At 43.0% G+C, this 18,296-nt stretch overlaps 1 protein-coding gene across 1 annotated transcript; it reads left to right on the forward strand.

Annotated features, from left to right (window-relative positions):
* Positions 1 to 1,606: 1,606 nt before the first annotated feature.
* Positions 1,607 to 4,381, forward strand: LOC307263623 (uncharacterized protein; the record flags this gene model as incomplete). Its single annotated transcript, XM_080044816.1, has 1 exon — positions 1,607 to 4,381. The coding sequence occupies one exon, from the start codon at positions 1,607 to 1,609 to the stop codon at positions 4,379 to 4,381; it is 2,775 nt and encodes a 924-aa protein (XP_079900942.1).
* Between the last annotated feature and the right edge of the window lie 13,915 nt (positions 4,382 to 18,296).

Below are 18,296 nucleotides of genomic sequence, written 5' to 3' on the forward strand. Positions count from 1 at the left end.
TAAGTAGTTGCAGGGCGCATTTGTGATACCTTTACAAACTGTTTCTTTTGGCTGCCATTGCGGCTATGACTGCCATTAAACAAAAGAAACTTGAGTTTCCCACAAACAACTTTTCTAAGCACGCCTGCTGTCAACTGTCCCTGTCACGGTCACTCCCCTGTCTTCTCTTTCTGCTCTCCACAGACTGGTGAAGGATGCACTACCACGACCAGCCACCACCCGGGGATCGGTTTGTGGTCATGGCTCCCAGACGGAGGTTCTGACAAGCAAGCGAGGGACAGGACCCTTTCAACTCCTCCTCTCCTCCATGACGGCCGTGAAGGTTGCAGAATGGACCACCTGGATCCATGCCAGTCACAGCGAACGGATCGAGAGGCACCTACAGGACTACAGCCCACCAGCATGGACCAGATGACATCAGCTGGACCAGCACCAGCAGCGACGAGGAAGATGACGCAAGGAGAGCCAGACGACCCCCACCTCCCCCAGCAATGGCCGCCTAACCTGCACCACGGATGCCCCCCCCCCCCCCCCCCCCCCTTGCCCAGCACCTTCTATTGCCTTACTGGGCGCGAGACGCCTTCAGAAAAACACTGTCTGCCACACAAACACTCTCACCCACACACCAGCCAACTACAACTGCCCACCCCCCCTGCCTGACACACTCACACACACACAAGCAAATTCCACTGCCCACACAGTCTGACCCACAACCACACACACACACACTCACACATCTCCTCTTGACCGTGCTGGACCAGCACCTGAACAAATTGACTGTTGCCTTGGGGCTTGATTTTTGGCCTTATCCTTTGCTATTTTCACACAACTTTTGGTTTAATGTTTTCCTCAAAAGACGCCTATTGAGGTTTTTTCTCATTGATCAAAGTTCTCATTTTGTGTACTCTTGGCCTGTCCTGGGTTTATATTTTTTCCTTGCGAGGTTTTTATTATTCCCTGTTATATGTTTTGCCTAACTGTGGTTTGCTATCTTTTATGTTATCATAATATGATAAAAAGAGAGAAGTGTGGTGGCGGATTTTGCATATGATGTATGTCTGGACTCAAATGTTAGAATGCTTATTAATGAAATAGGAAACATTTGCTACAGGCCTGTATAAAACATACATTGACTGTGTTTTAGTGTAAAACTGATTAACTGAAATGTAGTTTCAACCATCCCCCTCAATCTCCCGAGTGGAGCCAGCCTGACTATACATTTGAAAGGTGACAATGTTCCTGCAGACAGCCTCCTGCTGTTCTGGGGCAGCCTGCCCCACCCACGATTATAATATGAATGTATATCTCAAGCCCTGTCTGTCTCCCAACCTGTCTTCCCCTCCTTCCCCCCACCCAGCCCTACCTGTCTGTCTCTCAATTACATGTCCTTAAATAGTCCATGATTTTGAGTGAACATTGTCACTCTTTGCTGCACGTTACATGTGTTGGAACTAGAGACCTCTCCGCGGAGAATTCTTGCTATTCTTGATTGAAAATAAACCTGATGCTATACACTATATCACCGTTTGCTTGACTTTTCTTACGACAAGTCCCTGCCGCATATCACAGTATGGGAGAGGTATTTAGTAAGCAACGTGCTCTCTCTATGCCCCCTCACCGGCCCTATGACTGTGCTATTGATCTTCTTCCAGGTGCTCCTTTGCCATCCAGTCGTCTGTATAACCTGTCCCGGCCTGAACGAGAGACAATGGAGACATACATCAAGGAGTCCCTTGCTTCAGGTATTATCCGACCTTCGTCATCTCCTGTCGGGGCTGGGTTTTTCTTTGTGGCCAAGAAGGATCGTTCCCTGCGTCCCTGCATAGACTATAGGGGTCTTAACAATATCACTATCAAGAACAAGTATCCTCTGCCTTTAATTAACTCTGCTTTTGAATCCCTCCACGGTGCCACAGTTTTCAGCAAGCTTGATTTCCGCAATGCTTATCACCTTGTCCGCATTCGGAAGGGTGACGAATGGAAGACTGCATTTAAGACCCCCCTCGGACATTTTGAATATTTGGTAATGCCTTTTGGTCTCACTAATGCCCCCGCTGTCTTCCAAGCTTTGGTTAATGATGTGCTCCGTGACCTCTTAAATCGCACTGTGTTTGTGTACTTGGACGACATACTGATTTTCTCTCGCTCACAGGAGGAACATGTCCAACACGTGAAGCAGGTGTTACAGCGACTCCTGGAAAACAAGCTGTATGTCAAGGCAGAGAAGTGCAAGTTCCATGTGGACTCCGTGGACTTCCTGGGGTACATCATAGAGCGAGGGCAGGTGAGGGCCGACCCCGAGAAGGTACAGGCGGTGGCACAGTGGCCTCAACCCGTGACCCGGAAGCAGCTCCAGCGCTTTTTGGGCTTTGCCAACTTCTACCGACGGTTTGTCAGGGATTACAGTCGAGTAGCGGCTCCCCTCACTGGACTTACCTCCCCAGCTATCCCCTTCTCTTGGAACCCTGAGGCTGAGGCGGCGTTCGTGGAACTGAAGAGGCGGTTCACTTCAGCCCCCATTCTCATTCATCCCAACCCGGCTCTACAGTTCGTGGTCGAGGTCGACGCTTCGGACTCCGGGGTAGGGGCGGTCCTCTCTCAACGCTCCCCGGAGGACCAGAAGCTTCATCCCTGTGCCTTCTTCTCCAGACGCCTGTCTCCCGCAGAGCACAACTACGACGTCGGCAACAGGGAACTGCTAGCGGTTAAGCTAGCGCTTGAGGAGTGGAGGCACTGGTTGGAGGGGGTGGAGATCCCTTTTATTGTTTGGACTGATCACAAGAACCTGTCCTATATCCAGTCCGCCAAGCGCCTTAACTCCCGCCAAGCCCGCTGGGCATTGATCTTTGGTCGATTTAACTTCCAGCTCACCTTTCGACCAGGGTCCAAGAATGGGAAGCCGGATGCCTTGTCCCGACAGTTTGCCGTTGACCACGGTCTCTCCAGTCCCGATACCATCATCTCCCCTGGCTGTGTGGTGGGGGCAGTCAGGTGGCAGATTGAAGCACGGATCCGAGAGGCGCTGAGGGAGGAACCGGATCCGGGAACCGGGCCGCAGGGTCGGCTGTTCGTGCCAAGTGCTGTCCGCTCCAAGGTCCTCCAGTGGGTGCATAATTCCCGTTTCTCCTGCCACCCGGGTGTTAACCGCAGCCTGTCCCTGGCCAAGCGACACTTCTGGTGGCCCACCATCGAGGCTGACACCCGTGCCTTCGTGCTCGCCTGCACTGTCTGCGCACGCAGTAAGTCCTCGCATCAACCCTCCTCAGGTTTGCTCCGTCCCCTCCCGGTGCCTGGGCGCCCCTGGAGTCACATTGGTCTCGACTTCGTCACTGGTCTCCCGCTGTCCGAAGGTAATTCTACCATACTCACCATTGTTGATAGATTTTCCAAGGCTGTCCATTTTGTGCCTCTGCCCAAGCTTCCTACAGCGTCTGAGACTGCTGATCTCCTGGTCCAGCATGTGGTCCGCCTCCACGGGATCCCTGCTGACGTGGTCTCCGATCGGGGTCCACAATTCGTGTCCCAGGTATGGAGGGCTTTCTGTCGTGAGTTAGGATCCTCTGTCAGTCTCTCCTCAGGCTACCACCCCCAGACGAACGGGCAGACGGAGCGGGCCAATCAGGACCTCGAAGCTGCGCTGCGCTGTGTTACTACTCGGAACCAGTCTTCCTGGAGCACTCACCTGCCATGGGTTGAATACGCCCACAACTCCCTGACAAGTGCAGCTACTGGTATGTCCCCATTCGAATGTTCCCTTGGATATCAACCCCCTCTGTTCCCAGCACAGGAGGGCGACATCGCGGTGCCATCTGTCCGGGCCCACCTTCGACGCTGTCGTAAGGTCTGGAGGGACGCTCGCGCTGCCCTGCTCCGTTCCACCGAGCGCAATCGGCGCATGGCAGACAGACACCGGGTTCCAGCACCACAGTTCACACCAGGTCAGAAGGTTTGGCTCTCTTCAAAAAACATCCCACTCAACACTGAGTCTAAGAAGCTGTCCCCACGTTACATTGGTCCTTTTGAAATCGAAACTGTTATCAACCCATCCGCTGTCAAATTAAAACTGCCATTATCTATGAAGATTCACCCCACATTCCACGTTTCCCAGCTTAAGCCTGTCTCCACCAGCCCTCTGTGTCCTCCAGCTACACCCCCTCCACCTCCCCGCATGATTGATGATCACCCCGCCTACACAGTCCGGCGGATCCTGGATATTCGCCGCCGTGGTCGGGGCTTTCAGTACTTGGTGGACTGGGAGGGTTATGGTCCTGAGGAGAGGAGCTGGATTTCTCGCCAGCTCATCCTCGATCCCTCCCTTATTAAGGAGTTCCACCGGGACAACCCAGGGAAGCCCGGTGGCTCGCCTGGAGGCTCTCATTGAGGGGGGGGTACTGTCATGATCCCGTTTGGGCTCCTTGGCCTTATATGTGTTTTCCCTTTTCACCTGTGTTTGTGTGCTGAGCTAATTGCAGGGGTGGAGCCTGGTGTGCTGGAGTCAATTAACAACATTCGCAGCTGCCTTCAATCTTCATCAACTGCGCTACTTATACCCGGGCCTACCTTCCAGACACTGCCAGATTGTAGCTTCTGTTTTTCACACAGTCAGTTCACTCTCTCGCTCACTTGTTTTCAGCTATGCTCTGTTCCACTTTTTCCTGGTTAACCCCTGTTTCTCTGCCACAGTTCTCCCGGCCAGACTCCAGCCACCAGCTCCAGCCCTAGCTCTCCAGCACTACTCCTCGGACCCCTCCTGCCTGCCCGCTCTAGCCTGCTTCCACTCAGCCCCCTGGACTTGCCCCGTTGCTCTCTCCCTGGACCCCCATGCCAGCCAGTTTCCCTCCCCGGATCCCGGTCCTAACACCCCGCTGGTTTTCTCCTAAAATAAATCTTCTTTTACTCATACTGTCTCTGCGCCTGTGTCCTCCAGACCCAACCGTAACATATGGAAGAGTTTATTAGACTTTAATATCTGTGAAAGCAAAACAGTTTTGTAAAAGCACAGAAGGCAATTGACAAGTGTGTATCATGATTCACACGTATTTCACTATCCACAAACCTGTAATTTTTGACATGCAAATATGTAGAACTTACTCTGAAAATACAAAGTCATATTTACGCATTTACGGATCTGTTTCTGCTTGTGAAAAGGGGTTTGCATATTTGTGGATTGCCTCCTGTGAGTTTGTGAGCCACATTACATTTTTACATAATTTTGTCCAACTTCTACCACCGAGATCTGTAGAACAAGCTTTACAAATGTGAAGTGCAATAATTTGTATGTGTGTAATTGTGTTTTGTAAAGTTATATCCACACAAAGAAAAAGTGATTTGCAAATATGTAGAATTTAGGCTGTAAATGTGTATTTTAATTTTGCATTATTTTTTTTATTTTTTTTTAATGCAAATAGTTTCACCACAAAAAAAGACATGTCAACTCTTATTTACACATTTACAGAACCATTTCTACATGTGAAACTGGCTCTGCGCATTTGTGGATCGCTTCCTGTGCGCTCACGGAATATTGTCCCATTCGTGCCGCAGGGATCTGCAAAATGAGACTTGTAAAATGAGGTCTGTATTTTTTAATTCTGTATCTTTAGGTGCAGTTAGACAGGTCCACCAGCAGATGGCGAACTCGCGGCGCAGCCTTTATATACTATTTATGGGCGAACCACATGGCCCCCTTGACCAATCAAAGGAGCTTGTTTAGGGGCGGCCACCTCATTGGTTCATTTGGAGGCCTGTCACACGAACAGAGGAGCGAAAAAAGATGTCCACAGCTCATTCTCGAGTTCGTCGGACATTGTTCCTCGTGAATGAGCAGGAAAGCAGCTGGCTGCAGACTAGTGGAGCTGAGTATCGGTGATAAGAGAGGTATGTTGTTATGCTGACCCACCATTATACTATCATACAGTAGTTTGTGCGCTGGTCACCTGCGAGGGTAATCAGCATTTCTTGCTAGGCTATTTAGCGAGCTAGCTGATATGTTACACTAAGCATGATTATTTGAGTTTGTCGCCGTCATTTTTAGCACACAGACATGCCGCGACCCGCGGCAGGCAAAGCGTCTCCCTTTCATATAATATTTCAATTGTAATACAACAATATGCCAACTAATTATAGATGGTCATTTAAATGCAGGCTATACATGTGTGGGGCAGTTACCTCTAAAAAAACGTTTTACTCTTAGTAATGTGTGTGTTGGTCACCTGTGTATCTAGTAACTGGTGTTACAGGGTTAAAGTGATAGTATTGTGAGCTTGGTGTAGTTAAAGAATTGCAGTAACATTGCCAAAGTATTGTGATCAGATGAGTTTCATAATTATGCACTTCAGGGGAGATTGCCATCATAAGAATTTAGCATGGTAAAAAAAAAACATGATTAGCGTCACCTTGTTTATTTTTATAGTTTGCAAAGTAACACAAGCTGTCAAAGAAAGGTACTACAAGCCTCCCCTGACTGTTATGGTGCTGTCAGCTGGACCTGCTTTTACATACAATAATGCTAAGAAGAATACCAGGAGCCAGTACTGTAATGAGATTTTAATTAAAACATGCATACTCATATGACACATGGTTGTGTAACCTATAATGTTATGGACATTATTGTAACAGGATGTATCTTTCCCCATTTAGGAAATGCTGCTGAATCGTTTTCTGGACTGGCTGCACTACAGACCATCAAGCTCTGGACCTGGACCATCTCCAGTTCATACTGTCACGGGACCAAACCAACCTCAGATCCCTCAAGCACATGCAAAGCACTGGCTATGTTAAGGGTCATCTTTTTCATATCCCTGTTAAAAAGACCCTATAGAAATCACAAGCAAGGACTAATGACAGTGCACTAACCTAATGCTGATTAATTGGTTATCCATGAACATTTTGACTTTGTTTATTTTATGTAAGTTGGAAAATTACAGAACTAAACATGTGAATGTATTTGTGAACTCATAACTTTGTTTTACTACTCCTCAGTTGTAGTTTTCTAGAGTTATCCAACCCCACTGTCATCATGCAGTTTTATAAACGATTACTACATTCTCTGTAACTCCTATGATGACCGGGCAAGCGTAGGTTTCATGTTTGCATGTGGATGAAATGGGATGTTGCCTTTGAACCACCTCCACTCACGTCAGCCATGGGAATCTCCCATCCAATTCAGAATTTGACAAGCTATTCTCAGCTGCTCTTGGGACAGTGGAAGTGAAAACGAAGAGCAACACTAACAATTATCAAAGCACTGGAAACAGATCATTTAGTTACTGCATGCTAAAGTAGATAGATGTTTTGCTAGTTTGAAAATATGGTAGAACAAAAGTGACTTGCTCTGACATGGCATTGTTAATGGGTGAAACTATTATATTGCACACTTGTATTTTATTTGTTCTAGGTGCTAATTCTTTTTTGCTGCTGGGCCCGTTTCACAGTGTTACATTGCTTTGTGGTGTACTCCTGCCTGCTTGTTTATTTGATGTATTTCTTTACTTTTTATCCATTTCTATGGACCTATTTGTGAACCAAAAATAAAGATTGATTGATTGATATCACTTGAATGGTCACATCCAGTTTGTTGCTAGGTTTTCACTTTGTCAATGGGTCAGACCACATATCAGTACAATCTGTGTGCTCAAATAATAATTGTGTTTTTTATAACCTATACATCCCTAGAATGTATTGATGTGATAGACCTTTTATATTGGTAGCTTTTCAGTGGTTATCCCCGCTTACAGCAAAAGTATGGGCTACAGTAATTAAAAGTGAGACACTGAAGGGGAATAGGATTATATGTTCATCTAAAAGATATCAAGAAACTTTTTCAGTTGATTACTTCCATTAAATAAGCATTTTATGTATTACAATGTTCTCAGAAATATTTGCAGTTGGGCAATACGACTTATGCGTACATTTGAAAAAACAAAATCAAACCAAAATATTTATTTTGGATGAAGCCAGTATGGATAAAGCCTCAATTAAATTAAATAAATACCGTCTTAAAAATACCTTTTCAAATATCTCATAAATCAGGCAATGAACAACATGTGAACACATGCTGTAATAACCTCAAAAATAAAATGATTATGGAAAGTTTAGTTTATTGAAGTGTTTTAGAAGTTGATATTTTTGGTATAGAAGTAAAAAAGCTACTGTTGAGATAACCGGGAAAATGTTTACCGTGGAGATCCTCTTTCCTTCATTCAATCTGATATCTTGCTTGTGTCAGGGCAACTGACTTATAGTATAACAAGTAAAACATGTACAACAGAATTATACTATGTAATATTTACAAAACTGGCTCATATTTCAGTCAAAATATGTTTTACTTGCATAAATGAACATGCACAGCAGCATTCAAAATGTGTCAACTTGGTATGTAATGTACTCCTTATGCTTGCACACAAATCAGCATCTTCATCCAATTCTGTGGTTCATTTGTGCAGCAGACTCTTTCTCACTGAGTTGGTTGTCACATGTTTGCATCTTGCACATTTTGGTGCACTTCAGACCATTATGGAGAATATCTGGGATGGACTTGGACATGAAGATTTTAAATTACACAATATATAAATAAATTCATCATTCATAGATGAAGTTGTCATATTACATTTCTGAGAACATTGTAATACATAAAATGTTTATTTAATGTAAGTAATCAACTGAAAAAGTTTCTTGATATCTTTTAGATGAACATATAATCCTATTCCCCTTCAGTGTCTCACTTTTAATTACTGTAGCCCATACTTTTGCTGTAAGCGGGGATAACCACTGAAAAGCTACCAATATAAAAGGTCTATCACATCAATACATTCTAGGGATGTATAGGTTATAAAAAACACAATTATTATTTGAGCACACAGATTGTACTGATATGTGGTCTGACCCATTGACAAAGTGAAAACCTAGCAACAAACTGGATGTGACCATTCAAGTGATATCAATCAATCAATCTTTATTTTTGGTTCACAAATAGGTCCATAGAAATGGATAAAAAGTAAAGAAATACATCAAATAAACAAGCAGGCAGGAGTACACCACAAAGCAATGTAACACTGTGAAACGGGCCCAGCAGCAAAAAAGAATTAGCACCTAGAACAAATAAAATACAAGTGTGCAATATAATAGTTTCACCCATTAACAATGCCATGTCAGAGCAAGTCACTTTTGTTCTACCATATTTTCAAACTAGCAAAACATCTATCTACTTTAGCATGCAGTAACTAAATGATCTGTTTCCAGTGCTTTGATAATTGTTAGTGTTGCTCTTCGTTTTCACTTCCACTGTCCCAAGAGCAGCTGAGAATAGCTTGTCAAATTCTGAATTGGATGGGAGATTCCCATGGCTGACGTGAGTGGAGGTGGTTCAAAGGCAACATCCCATTTCATCCACATGCAAACATGAAACCTACGCTTGCCCGGTCATCATAGGAGTTACAGAGAATGTAGTAATCGTTTATAAAACTGCATGATGACAGTGGGGTTGGATAACTCTAGAAAACTACAACTGAGGAGTAGTAAAACAAAGTTATGAGTTTACAAATACATTCACATGTTTAGTTCTGTAATTTTCCAACTTACATAAAATAAACAAAGTCAAAATGTTCATGGATAACCAATTAATCAGCATTAGGTTAGTGCACTGTCATTAGTCCTTGCTTGTGATTTCTATAGGGTCTTTTTAACAGGGATATGAAAAAGATGACCCTTAACATAGCCAGTGCTTTGCATGTGCTTGAGGGATCTGAGGTTGGTTTGGTCCCGTGACAGTATGAACTGGAGATGGTCCAGGTCCAGAGCTTGATGGTCTGTAGTGCAGCCAGTCCAGAAAACGATTCAGCAGCATTTCCTAAATGGGGAAAGATACATCCTGTTACAATAATGTCCATAACATTATAGGTTACACAACCATGTGTCATATGAGTATGCATGTTTTAATTAAAATCTCATTACAGTACTGGCTCCTGGTATTCTTCTTAGCATTATTGTATGTAAAAGCAGGTCCAGCTGACAGCACCATAACAGTCAGGGGAGGCTTGTAGTACCTTTCTTTGACAGCTTGTGTTACTTTGCAAACTATAAAAATAAACAAGGTGACGCTAATCATGTTTTTTTTTTACCATGCTAAATTCTTATGATGGCAATCTCCCCTGAAGTGCATAATTATGAAACTCATCTGATCACAATACTTTGGCAATGTTACTGCAATTCTTTAACTACACCAAGCTCACAATACTATCACTTTAACCCTGTAACACCAGTTACTAGATACACAGGTGACCAACACACACATTACTAAGAGTAAAACGTTTTTTTAGAGGTAACTGCCCCACACATGTATAGCCTGCATTTAAATGACCATCTATAATTAGTTGGCATATTGTTGTATTACAATTGAAATATTATATGAAAGGGAGACGCTTTGCCTGCCGCGGGTCGCGGCATGTCTGTGTGCTAAAAATGACGGCGACAAACTCAAATAATCATGCTTAGTGTAACATATCAGCTAGCTCGCTAAATAGCCTAGCAAGAAATGCTGATTACCCTCGCAGGTGACCAGCGCACAAACTACTGTATGATAGTATAATGGTGGGTCAGCATAACAACATACCTCTCTTATCACCGATACTCAGCTCCACTAGTCTGCAGCCAGCTGCTTTCCTGCTCATTCACGAGGAACAATGTCCGACGAACTCGAGAATGAGCTGTGGACATCTTTTTTCGCTCCTCTGTTCGTGTGACAGGCCTCCAAATGAACCAATGAGGTGGCCGCCCCTAAACAAGCTCCTTTGATTGGTCAAGGGGGCCATGTGGTTCGCCCATAAATAGTATATAAAGGCTGCGCCGCGAGTTCGCCATCTGCTGGTGGACCTGTCTAACTGCACCTAAAGATACAGAATTAAAAAATACAGACCTCATTTTACAAGTCTCATTTTGCAGATCCCTGCGGCACGAATGGGACAATATTCCGTGAGCGCACAGGAAGCGATCCACAAATGCGCAGAGCCAGTTTCACATGTTGAAATGGTTCTGTAAATGTGTAAATAAGAGTTGACATGTCTTTTTTTGTGGTGAAACTATTTGCATTAAAAAAAAATAAAAAAAATAATGCAAAATTAAAATACACATTTACAGCCTAAATTCTACATATTTGCAAATCACTTTTTCTTTGTGTGGATATAACTTTACAAAACACAATTACACACATACAAATTATTGCACTTCACATTTGTAAAGCTTGTTCTACAGATCTCGGTGGTAGAAGTTGGACAAAATTATGTAAAAATGTAATGTGGCTCACAAACTCACAGGAGGCAATCCACAAATATGCAAACCCCTTTTCACAAGCAGAAACAGATCCGTAAATGCGTAAATATGACTTTGTATTTTCAGAGTAAGTTCTACATATTTGCATGTCAAAAATTACAGGTTTGTGGATAGTGAAATACGTGTGAATCATGATACACACTTGTCAATTGTCTTCTGTGCTTTTACAAAACTGTTTTGCTTTCACAGATATTAAAGTCTAATAAACTCTTCCATAGTAACAGAAACAAGGACAAGTGTGGAATTATTAATACTGAGGTGCTAAATATTTTCAATTTGACATGAAAAACACAAACCGTTGTCTCACCTCAAATTCAGCAGTCTAACTCCAAGGAAGACTATGTAGGTGACCTCTGATCCCAATTCTGGATATTTACATACCAAAATTTCACAGACAGCGCCTTCTGGTTCCGAGATATAACGATTGTGACAACCAACCCGTGTGACAAATTACCCCGTTCTCCCCTACATATCCTCTCCCTTATTTTAACGGTGTTACAGTACCTCTTGTTGATGTATAAACACACTCCTCCTCCACGGCTTTTCCCAGTTATTTCCGGTGACCTGTCAAGACGAATTGGGCTTCCAAACCCAGTTAATGTCAAGTCCTCGTCCCGGTCTGAATCATTGAGCCATGTTTCTGTGAAAGCAAGTAAACATGATTCTCCGATATCCCGTTCGAACTTGGCCCATGATTCCAGTTCGTCTATTTTGTTGCGGATGGATTGTGCGTTTGAGAGCAGTATGGTAGGGAGCGGTGGTAATTTGCGGCGATCATCCAGCCGAAGTCTTTTGATTCTCCGTCGTAGGCCACCTCTCCTTCCCCTTTTCCGAAGCTTTTGGGCCGGCTTGTACAGCTCACCCGGGATGTTATCTGGAATCGCGCCGGCTGTTGAGGTCCGTAGTGAGAGGAGAAACTCTCTGCTGAGAGCTCTTCCCGGAGCTCCGCGTCCACTCGCCTCACAACAGGTGGATCCCGATAGAAGAGTTACCGTGATAATGATCACAAAGAGTTCCAGGAGTGCTCCCGTAGTTAGCATGGTTGAATCACTGACAGTTTTCGCATCCACACACAAAAGAAATTAACACTCAAAGAGTACAAAGTAAAAGCAAAGTTTAAAAATTACTACAAGACGACTGGGTAGACTGCTGGGTCGCACGCTGCGGAGCGCCCCGGATTCCTGCATCTGACACCTTTCCCCCAAATGCCAGGTTTTAAATCCCTCCATGATGCATGATGCAGCAGTTTAGGGCTGACATCGTGCTAACTATATAGACACAAAGTGTAGCATACTCAAGCACTAAACATGTGTTAAATGTTTTCAAACGTGTCTATAATTGTTCAGACACAATCATCAAAAAACCTTGATCATGGAAATTTAACTTTGAAAGGCAAAAAACAGTTTTTTGAGCTTAAATGTGCTTATATCTTATTCCATGTTTCTCCCTTCTTTACATGATGAGTTACATGGATGGCTCTTCTTAAATATGTGGTCACATTTCCAATTTCTTCTATGGTTTTCTAGAAACAAGGGGTGGTACAACTTCCCCACCAGCACAACTCAGGCCACTCTCCCCTATAAGGCGTGGTCATAGGTCCCACATTTTCAAAATTGATGAAAAGGTCATTCAGCACGCTGTGTGCTGCCGTGTCTGAAGCAGGTTGTTGTAGCCGATTCAGTGGTCTGTACACTGACAATGGTGTCTGCCACAGACCACTGTGTGCCACCACCAGCGGGCGCTGGACTTAGTGGCACGGACCAGTCAGCGACCACATACCAGTGGTCATTGCCACTAGGGGAGTGTGGTAGCCGAATAGTTCCCCATGGCTGACAAAGACAAAGGCAGGCTGGACAGTTCATCAGTGATCAGGTTTATTCAGAAGAGATTCCATCAGGACATTTACAGAGGATTTCGTGGAGCGTTGAAGCAGCAGGCTGAGATGCCGCATGGCACTCTCAAAAGCTACAGAACAGTGTGTCTGTGTGTATATGTCTGAGGACGACCTTCGGAGTGTGCCGCTCCTTATTGATCCCAGCAGCTGCTCTCTCATCGACTTAACATGCTCTGCTGCTTAATTCCAAATCAGAATCAAAGTAATAATGGCTATTGATTGTGGAGCAGAATTCTCCACAGAGGGCACCCACAATTTGACAAAACCATAAAAGGATTATGAACTGATTTGTTCACATCCTTATGATATATTCTGTAACATAGGTGGACTTTTTAGCTCCAATGCACTTACATGGTATTTACTCTATGATGTATTGTTTTAAGTTGTTAAGTCTATTGGTTTGGTCAAAATTTAATTTAATTGTTTATCATTATGCAATGACAATTAATGATAATCTAATTGTGTGTGTGTGTGTGTGTGTTCTCAGTGTTTCCCCTAGAATTTTTTTTAGGCCCGGTGGTAAGAGCTGATACAGAGTATGCGCGCCGCGTGCGTACCAAATTTCTAGAAGAAATTGACCAAAACGAACCCCATTTGGGATGAGCCTCTTTTGACAGCCCGTTAAAAATGAGGGCATAGGGTTATGCTTTCACATTCAGTACATTTGTACATGTGGTGTTTCTCACAGGATTTTCAGATCCTGCTGGGTGAGAATGGACCTTCTGGGGGCATGCCCCTGCAGAAAAAAACCTTATCATTTTTAAAGTTAAATGCATCAATCTGGTGCACTTTGAGAGGTGAAATCTTATTAATTCTGTGCTCTGTAAACAGCTGTCATATGTCCTGCCTATAACTATTTTCTGTAATAATTTGGAGACACAAGCCATGTAAACTATTCAAGAAAAACACTTGGATTTCAATAAAAAACAATAAACACTAAGATCTAATATAGACAGCTCCTGTCTAGTACTCATTTCTGGAATAATCTGAATCACCTCACCTTGAAGCTAGCCTATTGAAACATTTGTTGAAAATAAAGGCTACACATCATGATTAGCCTATCAACATGTGTGCTACATAAGGCAAATTCCCCATTCCGACCATTATATTTCATCTAGTAAATTTCTCAATTTAAAACGTAAAAATAAAGTAGCATTGAAAATAAAAAGAAATAGGGCTACAATACCCAGCTGTTTAAGATAACTTAAGTATTAAGTAATTAAGTAAATTAATATGTCCCTTGAAAATAAATGAATGCTTTTCTGAGAATGTCAAAGGCAGTAGCAGTGTGGCACTTCTGTAAACTTACTGAAACCAGTGCATGCCGTTTTTTTCTGCGCTGTCTCTGCTGTTGATACAGATTGGGTGTGTTGCCACAGCGACGTAGCGATTTTAACTTTCTAAGTTTTGCTCAGCACTTTTTCCTGTTCAATGTCCCTGTTACTGAGTCCTTAATATCTCCATAGAGCAGGCGCTGGTTTTATTTTTGCCACTAGTTCAGCGTTTGCTTGCTAGTCATGCTCCTTGCTTGGCTTCCGTGTTTAACAAGTGCGCACCGAATGCACACGCGCATCGCGCCCGCCGTGAGCAAACACACACACACACACACACAGACAAGCAGACACACAGATCAGCTGATGGGATGATCAAACGAGAGGTTGTAAAGACAGGCGCACACGAGGGGTAGACCGACAGTGCCGCGCAGACGCTCGCAAATGATTATTACAGAATCAATGAAAAATTGATAATTTTTTATTTTATTTTTTTTAAAAAGTCAGGCTGCTGTTGGCCTGGCGGGGGGTCCCGTTGACCTGGCGGGGCCGCTAGGCCTGTATAATGGTAGGGGAAACACTGTACTGAAGCTCCATTTCCCCCTCTCTAGTGGCCAGCTTGCTTGAACACATGTCCTCCTGTTCTGTTAGAATATAGACTCACAAACTATTTTGATATATTACCAATAATAATTTTAAATATAAACATTTATCTCATTAAACACTGCTTGCATGGTTAATAATTTCATGTGATGTGACATTTTTTACGTGTTCACTGATTTTGATAATTTTCATTTATCTAAATGCATCGTAATCAAATAAATAATTTCCATGTAACTTGTAATTGTAAATGACTTGATGCCCAAATATCTACACAGCTGTTGCTGTTTTCAACATTGTACAGTTTCAATTTCAGGATTATGGCAATATACTGCAGTTTTCTTTGCATGTGCTGGGAATTCATTAGGGGTAGATATGGTCAAACTCATTAATATTATTAATTTAAATTAAATTATAATATTATTAGGGCTGTCAAATTAACGCGTTAATTTCGATTGATTAATCACAGAAAAATTAACGCGATTAAAAAAAATGAACGCAGATTAATCGCACTTCTATATTGCCCTTTGACCCGGTGCAAAAGAGGTGAGGCGATAGCGGAGCTGCACCTGTATCTTGCGGACACGGCCCGCACGGGATTAAAGAGTAAAGAAAGAAGCAGGGGAAAGGGGCCGAGGGCAAATAAGCATGAAGGTAGGAATACGTTTTATATTATTCTCGCAGTGTCTGTGCATTATTGATTTAGTGGGTGCCTAATTAACAATGTAGGTTCAAAACAGTAGGCCTATCTCTCAATCTTCCTCGTCTCACTTTTGTTTGCTACTTTGCGATCGTCTCAACGGAACACCCGACCCCTCTCACTCTTCCTAGCATAAGCCTGTCTTTTTTCCTCCTTTGTGTGTGTGTGTGTGTGTGTGTGTGTGTGTGTGCGTCATTTAGCCTGCTTGTTTTTTTGTGTTTTTTTTCTTTCGGCGCTAGTAGTAGTTCCTTAATATATTTAATGTAGAAGCCTGGCTGAGGGGAGGAGATAGAAGTTACGAGAGACGGAGAGAGAGAGAGAGAGAGAGAGAGAGAGAGAGGCGAACGGTAGCCTATAGGCCTACAGTTGTTTATAAACAGGCATAAAAGTGTCATATAAGTGTGCAATTAATTTAGATTAATTAATCACAGAGCCTGTAATTAATTAGATTTTTTTTTTTTTTTCGCTTGACAGCCCTAAATATTATATCTTTTTTAAATGAATTATGTATTCAATTAGTCTGGCTAATCAAAATAATTAATTGATATCTACAAGGTACCACCCTTTGAAAAAGGGAACTCTATAACCAAATCAGAAAAACAGTCTCAATGTAAAAGGGATTACCTTTAGAAATGTCACTGTACACTCAACAAAAATATAAACGCAACACTTTTGTTTTTGCTCCCATTTTTCATGAGATGGACTTAAAGATCTAATATTCATTCCAGATACACAATATTACCATTTCTCTCAAACATTGTTCACAAATCTGTCTAAATGTGTGATAGTGAGCACTTCTGCTTTGCTGAGATAATCCATCCCACCTCACAGGTGTGCCACATCAAGATGCTGATCTGACATCATGATTAGTGCACAGGTGTGCCTTAGACTGTCCACAATAAAAGACCACTCTGAAATGTGCATTGTTTTGCTTTATTGGGGGTCTGGGGACTCAGAACCAGTCAGTATCTGGTGTGACCACCATTTGCCTCATGCAGTGCAACACATCTTCTTCGCATAGAGTTTATCAGATTGTCAATTGTGGCCTGTGCAGGGCTGTACAGTGCGACAGTTTTGATCGCATTTGCTACTGAAATTGATCACGTGCGATGATGAATACAAGTCCAGTCGCACCAGTGCTAATGAGCAGATGCTGTCTGTTTGAGACACAGAGGAGCGCTGCACAACACTGCTTAGAGGGCTCTACATTAAAACTCTCCAAATGCGGGTGAATGTAGTCTTAGGCGAGTAAGTTATTAAGTCTACCCTCCACTTTGGCTGGTGAAAGATGTGTGCTCGGGATCTGTGCTTGTGCGGCGAGATTATAGCGTCTAACTTCACCAACGGTTAAAAACAGGAAGGAGACGGCTCCCTTTACATTAAGGCAGTCAAGTTAGAGCGTGTGCAAACAGAATATTTCCTGTGCGCCTTCACAATAAAAGTCGGTTACTAGGCAAATGCGAGTTGACTTTTATTTTGAAGCAGGTAAGAACAGGAAGTTAGGCCGCTTCACAGCCCTGCAGTCAACAGCAGTAACTATCTATGATAGTAACTGACAAAGATTGACACATCCTAACGATTGACACAACCTATTTAACTTGGCCTAAATTGTATAAATATGTTTACTAATTTATTTAATAGGCTATATGTTCAATGTTTTAAAGTTTGGTTTTCATTAAAAGAATGAAATGTTCTAAAAATGTTTGTTATTATTAGGCTAATACAATAATGATATGTTTATATAAAAAATATATAGATATAGACATTATTTTTATAGTTCTATGGGGGGAAATAATTCTGAATCAGCAAAAAAATTGCCATTGGAAGGTTAGACTTTTTTGTCTAAATTGCAATCAGTGCACCCCTATTCATTTTTCTACAATTACTACTGCACACTAGGATATCATATTCATTGAGAATCTCAAATAAAACCAAGATGAATGCTCAAAGGTAATTAGAGCTAAATGCAAGGGTTAGGGTCATGCAAGTTTTCGATCATACTTTGTGTGCTACCAAATCTATTTTTGTGCTACTGAATTTTTTTGCTTGCTAGCACAAGTGCTACCACTTTAAAAAATAAGCGTACAGCCCTGGGCCTGTGGAATGTCGGTCCACTCCTCTTCAATGGCTGTGCGAAGTTGCTGGATATTAGTGGGAAGTGGTGCACGCTGTCGTATACGCCGGTCAAGCACATCCCAAACATGCTCAATGGGTGACATGTCCGGTGAGTATGCTGGCCATGCAAGAACTGGGACATTTTCAGCTTCCAAGAATTGTGTACAGATCCTTGCAACATGGGGCCGTGCATTATCTTGCTGAAACGTGAGGTTTCTGACAGTTAGTGCAGAAATTGTTTGGTTATGCAAACCAATTGTTTCAGCAGCTGTCTCAGTGGCTGGTCTCAGACGATCTTGGAGGTGAACCTGCTGGATGTGGAGGTCCTGGGCTGGTGTGGTTACACGTGGTCTGCGGTTGTGAGGCCGGTTGGATGTACTGCCATATTCTCTGA

Source organism: Ammodytes marinus, assembly GCF_949987685.1.
Source record: "Ammodytes marinus genome assembly, chromosome: 1".
Lineage (NCBI taxonomy): Eukaryota > Metazoa > Chordata > Actinopteri > Uranoscopiformes > Ammodytidae > Ammodytes > Ammodytes marinus.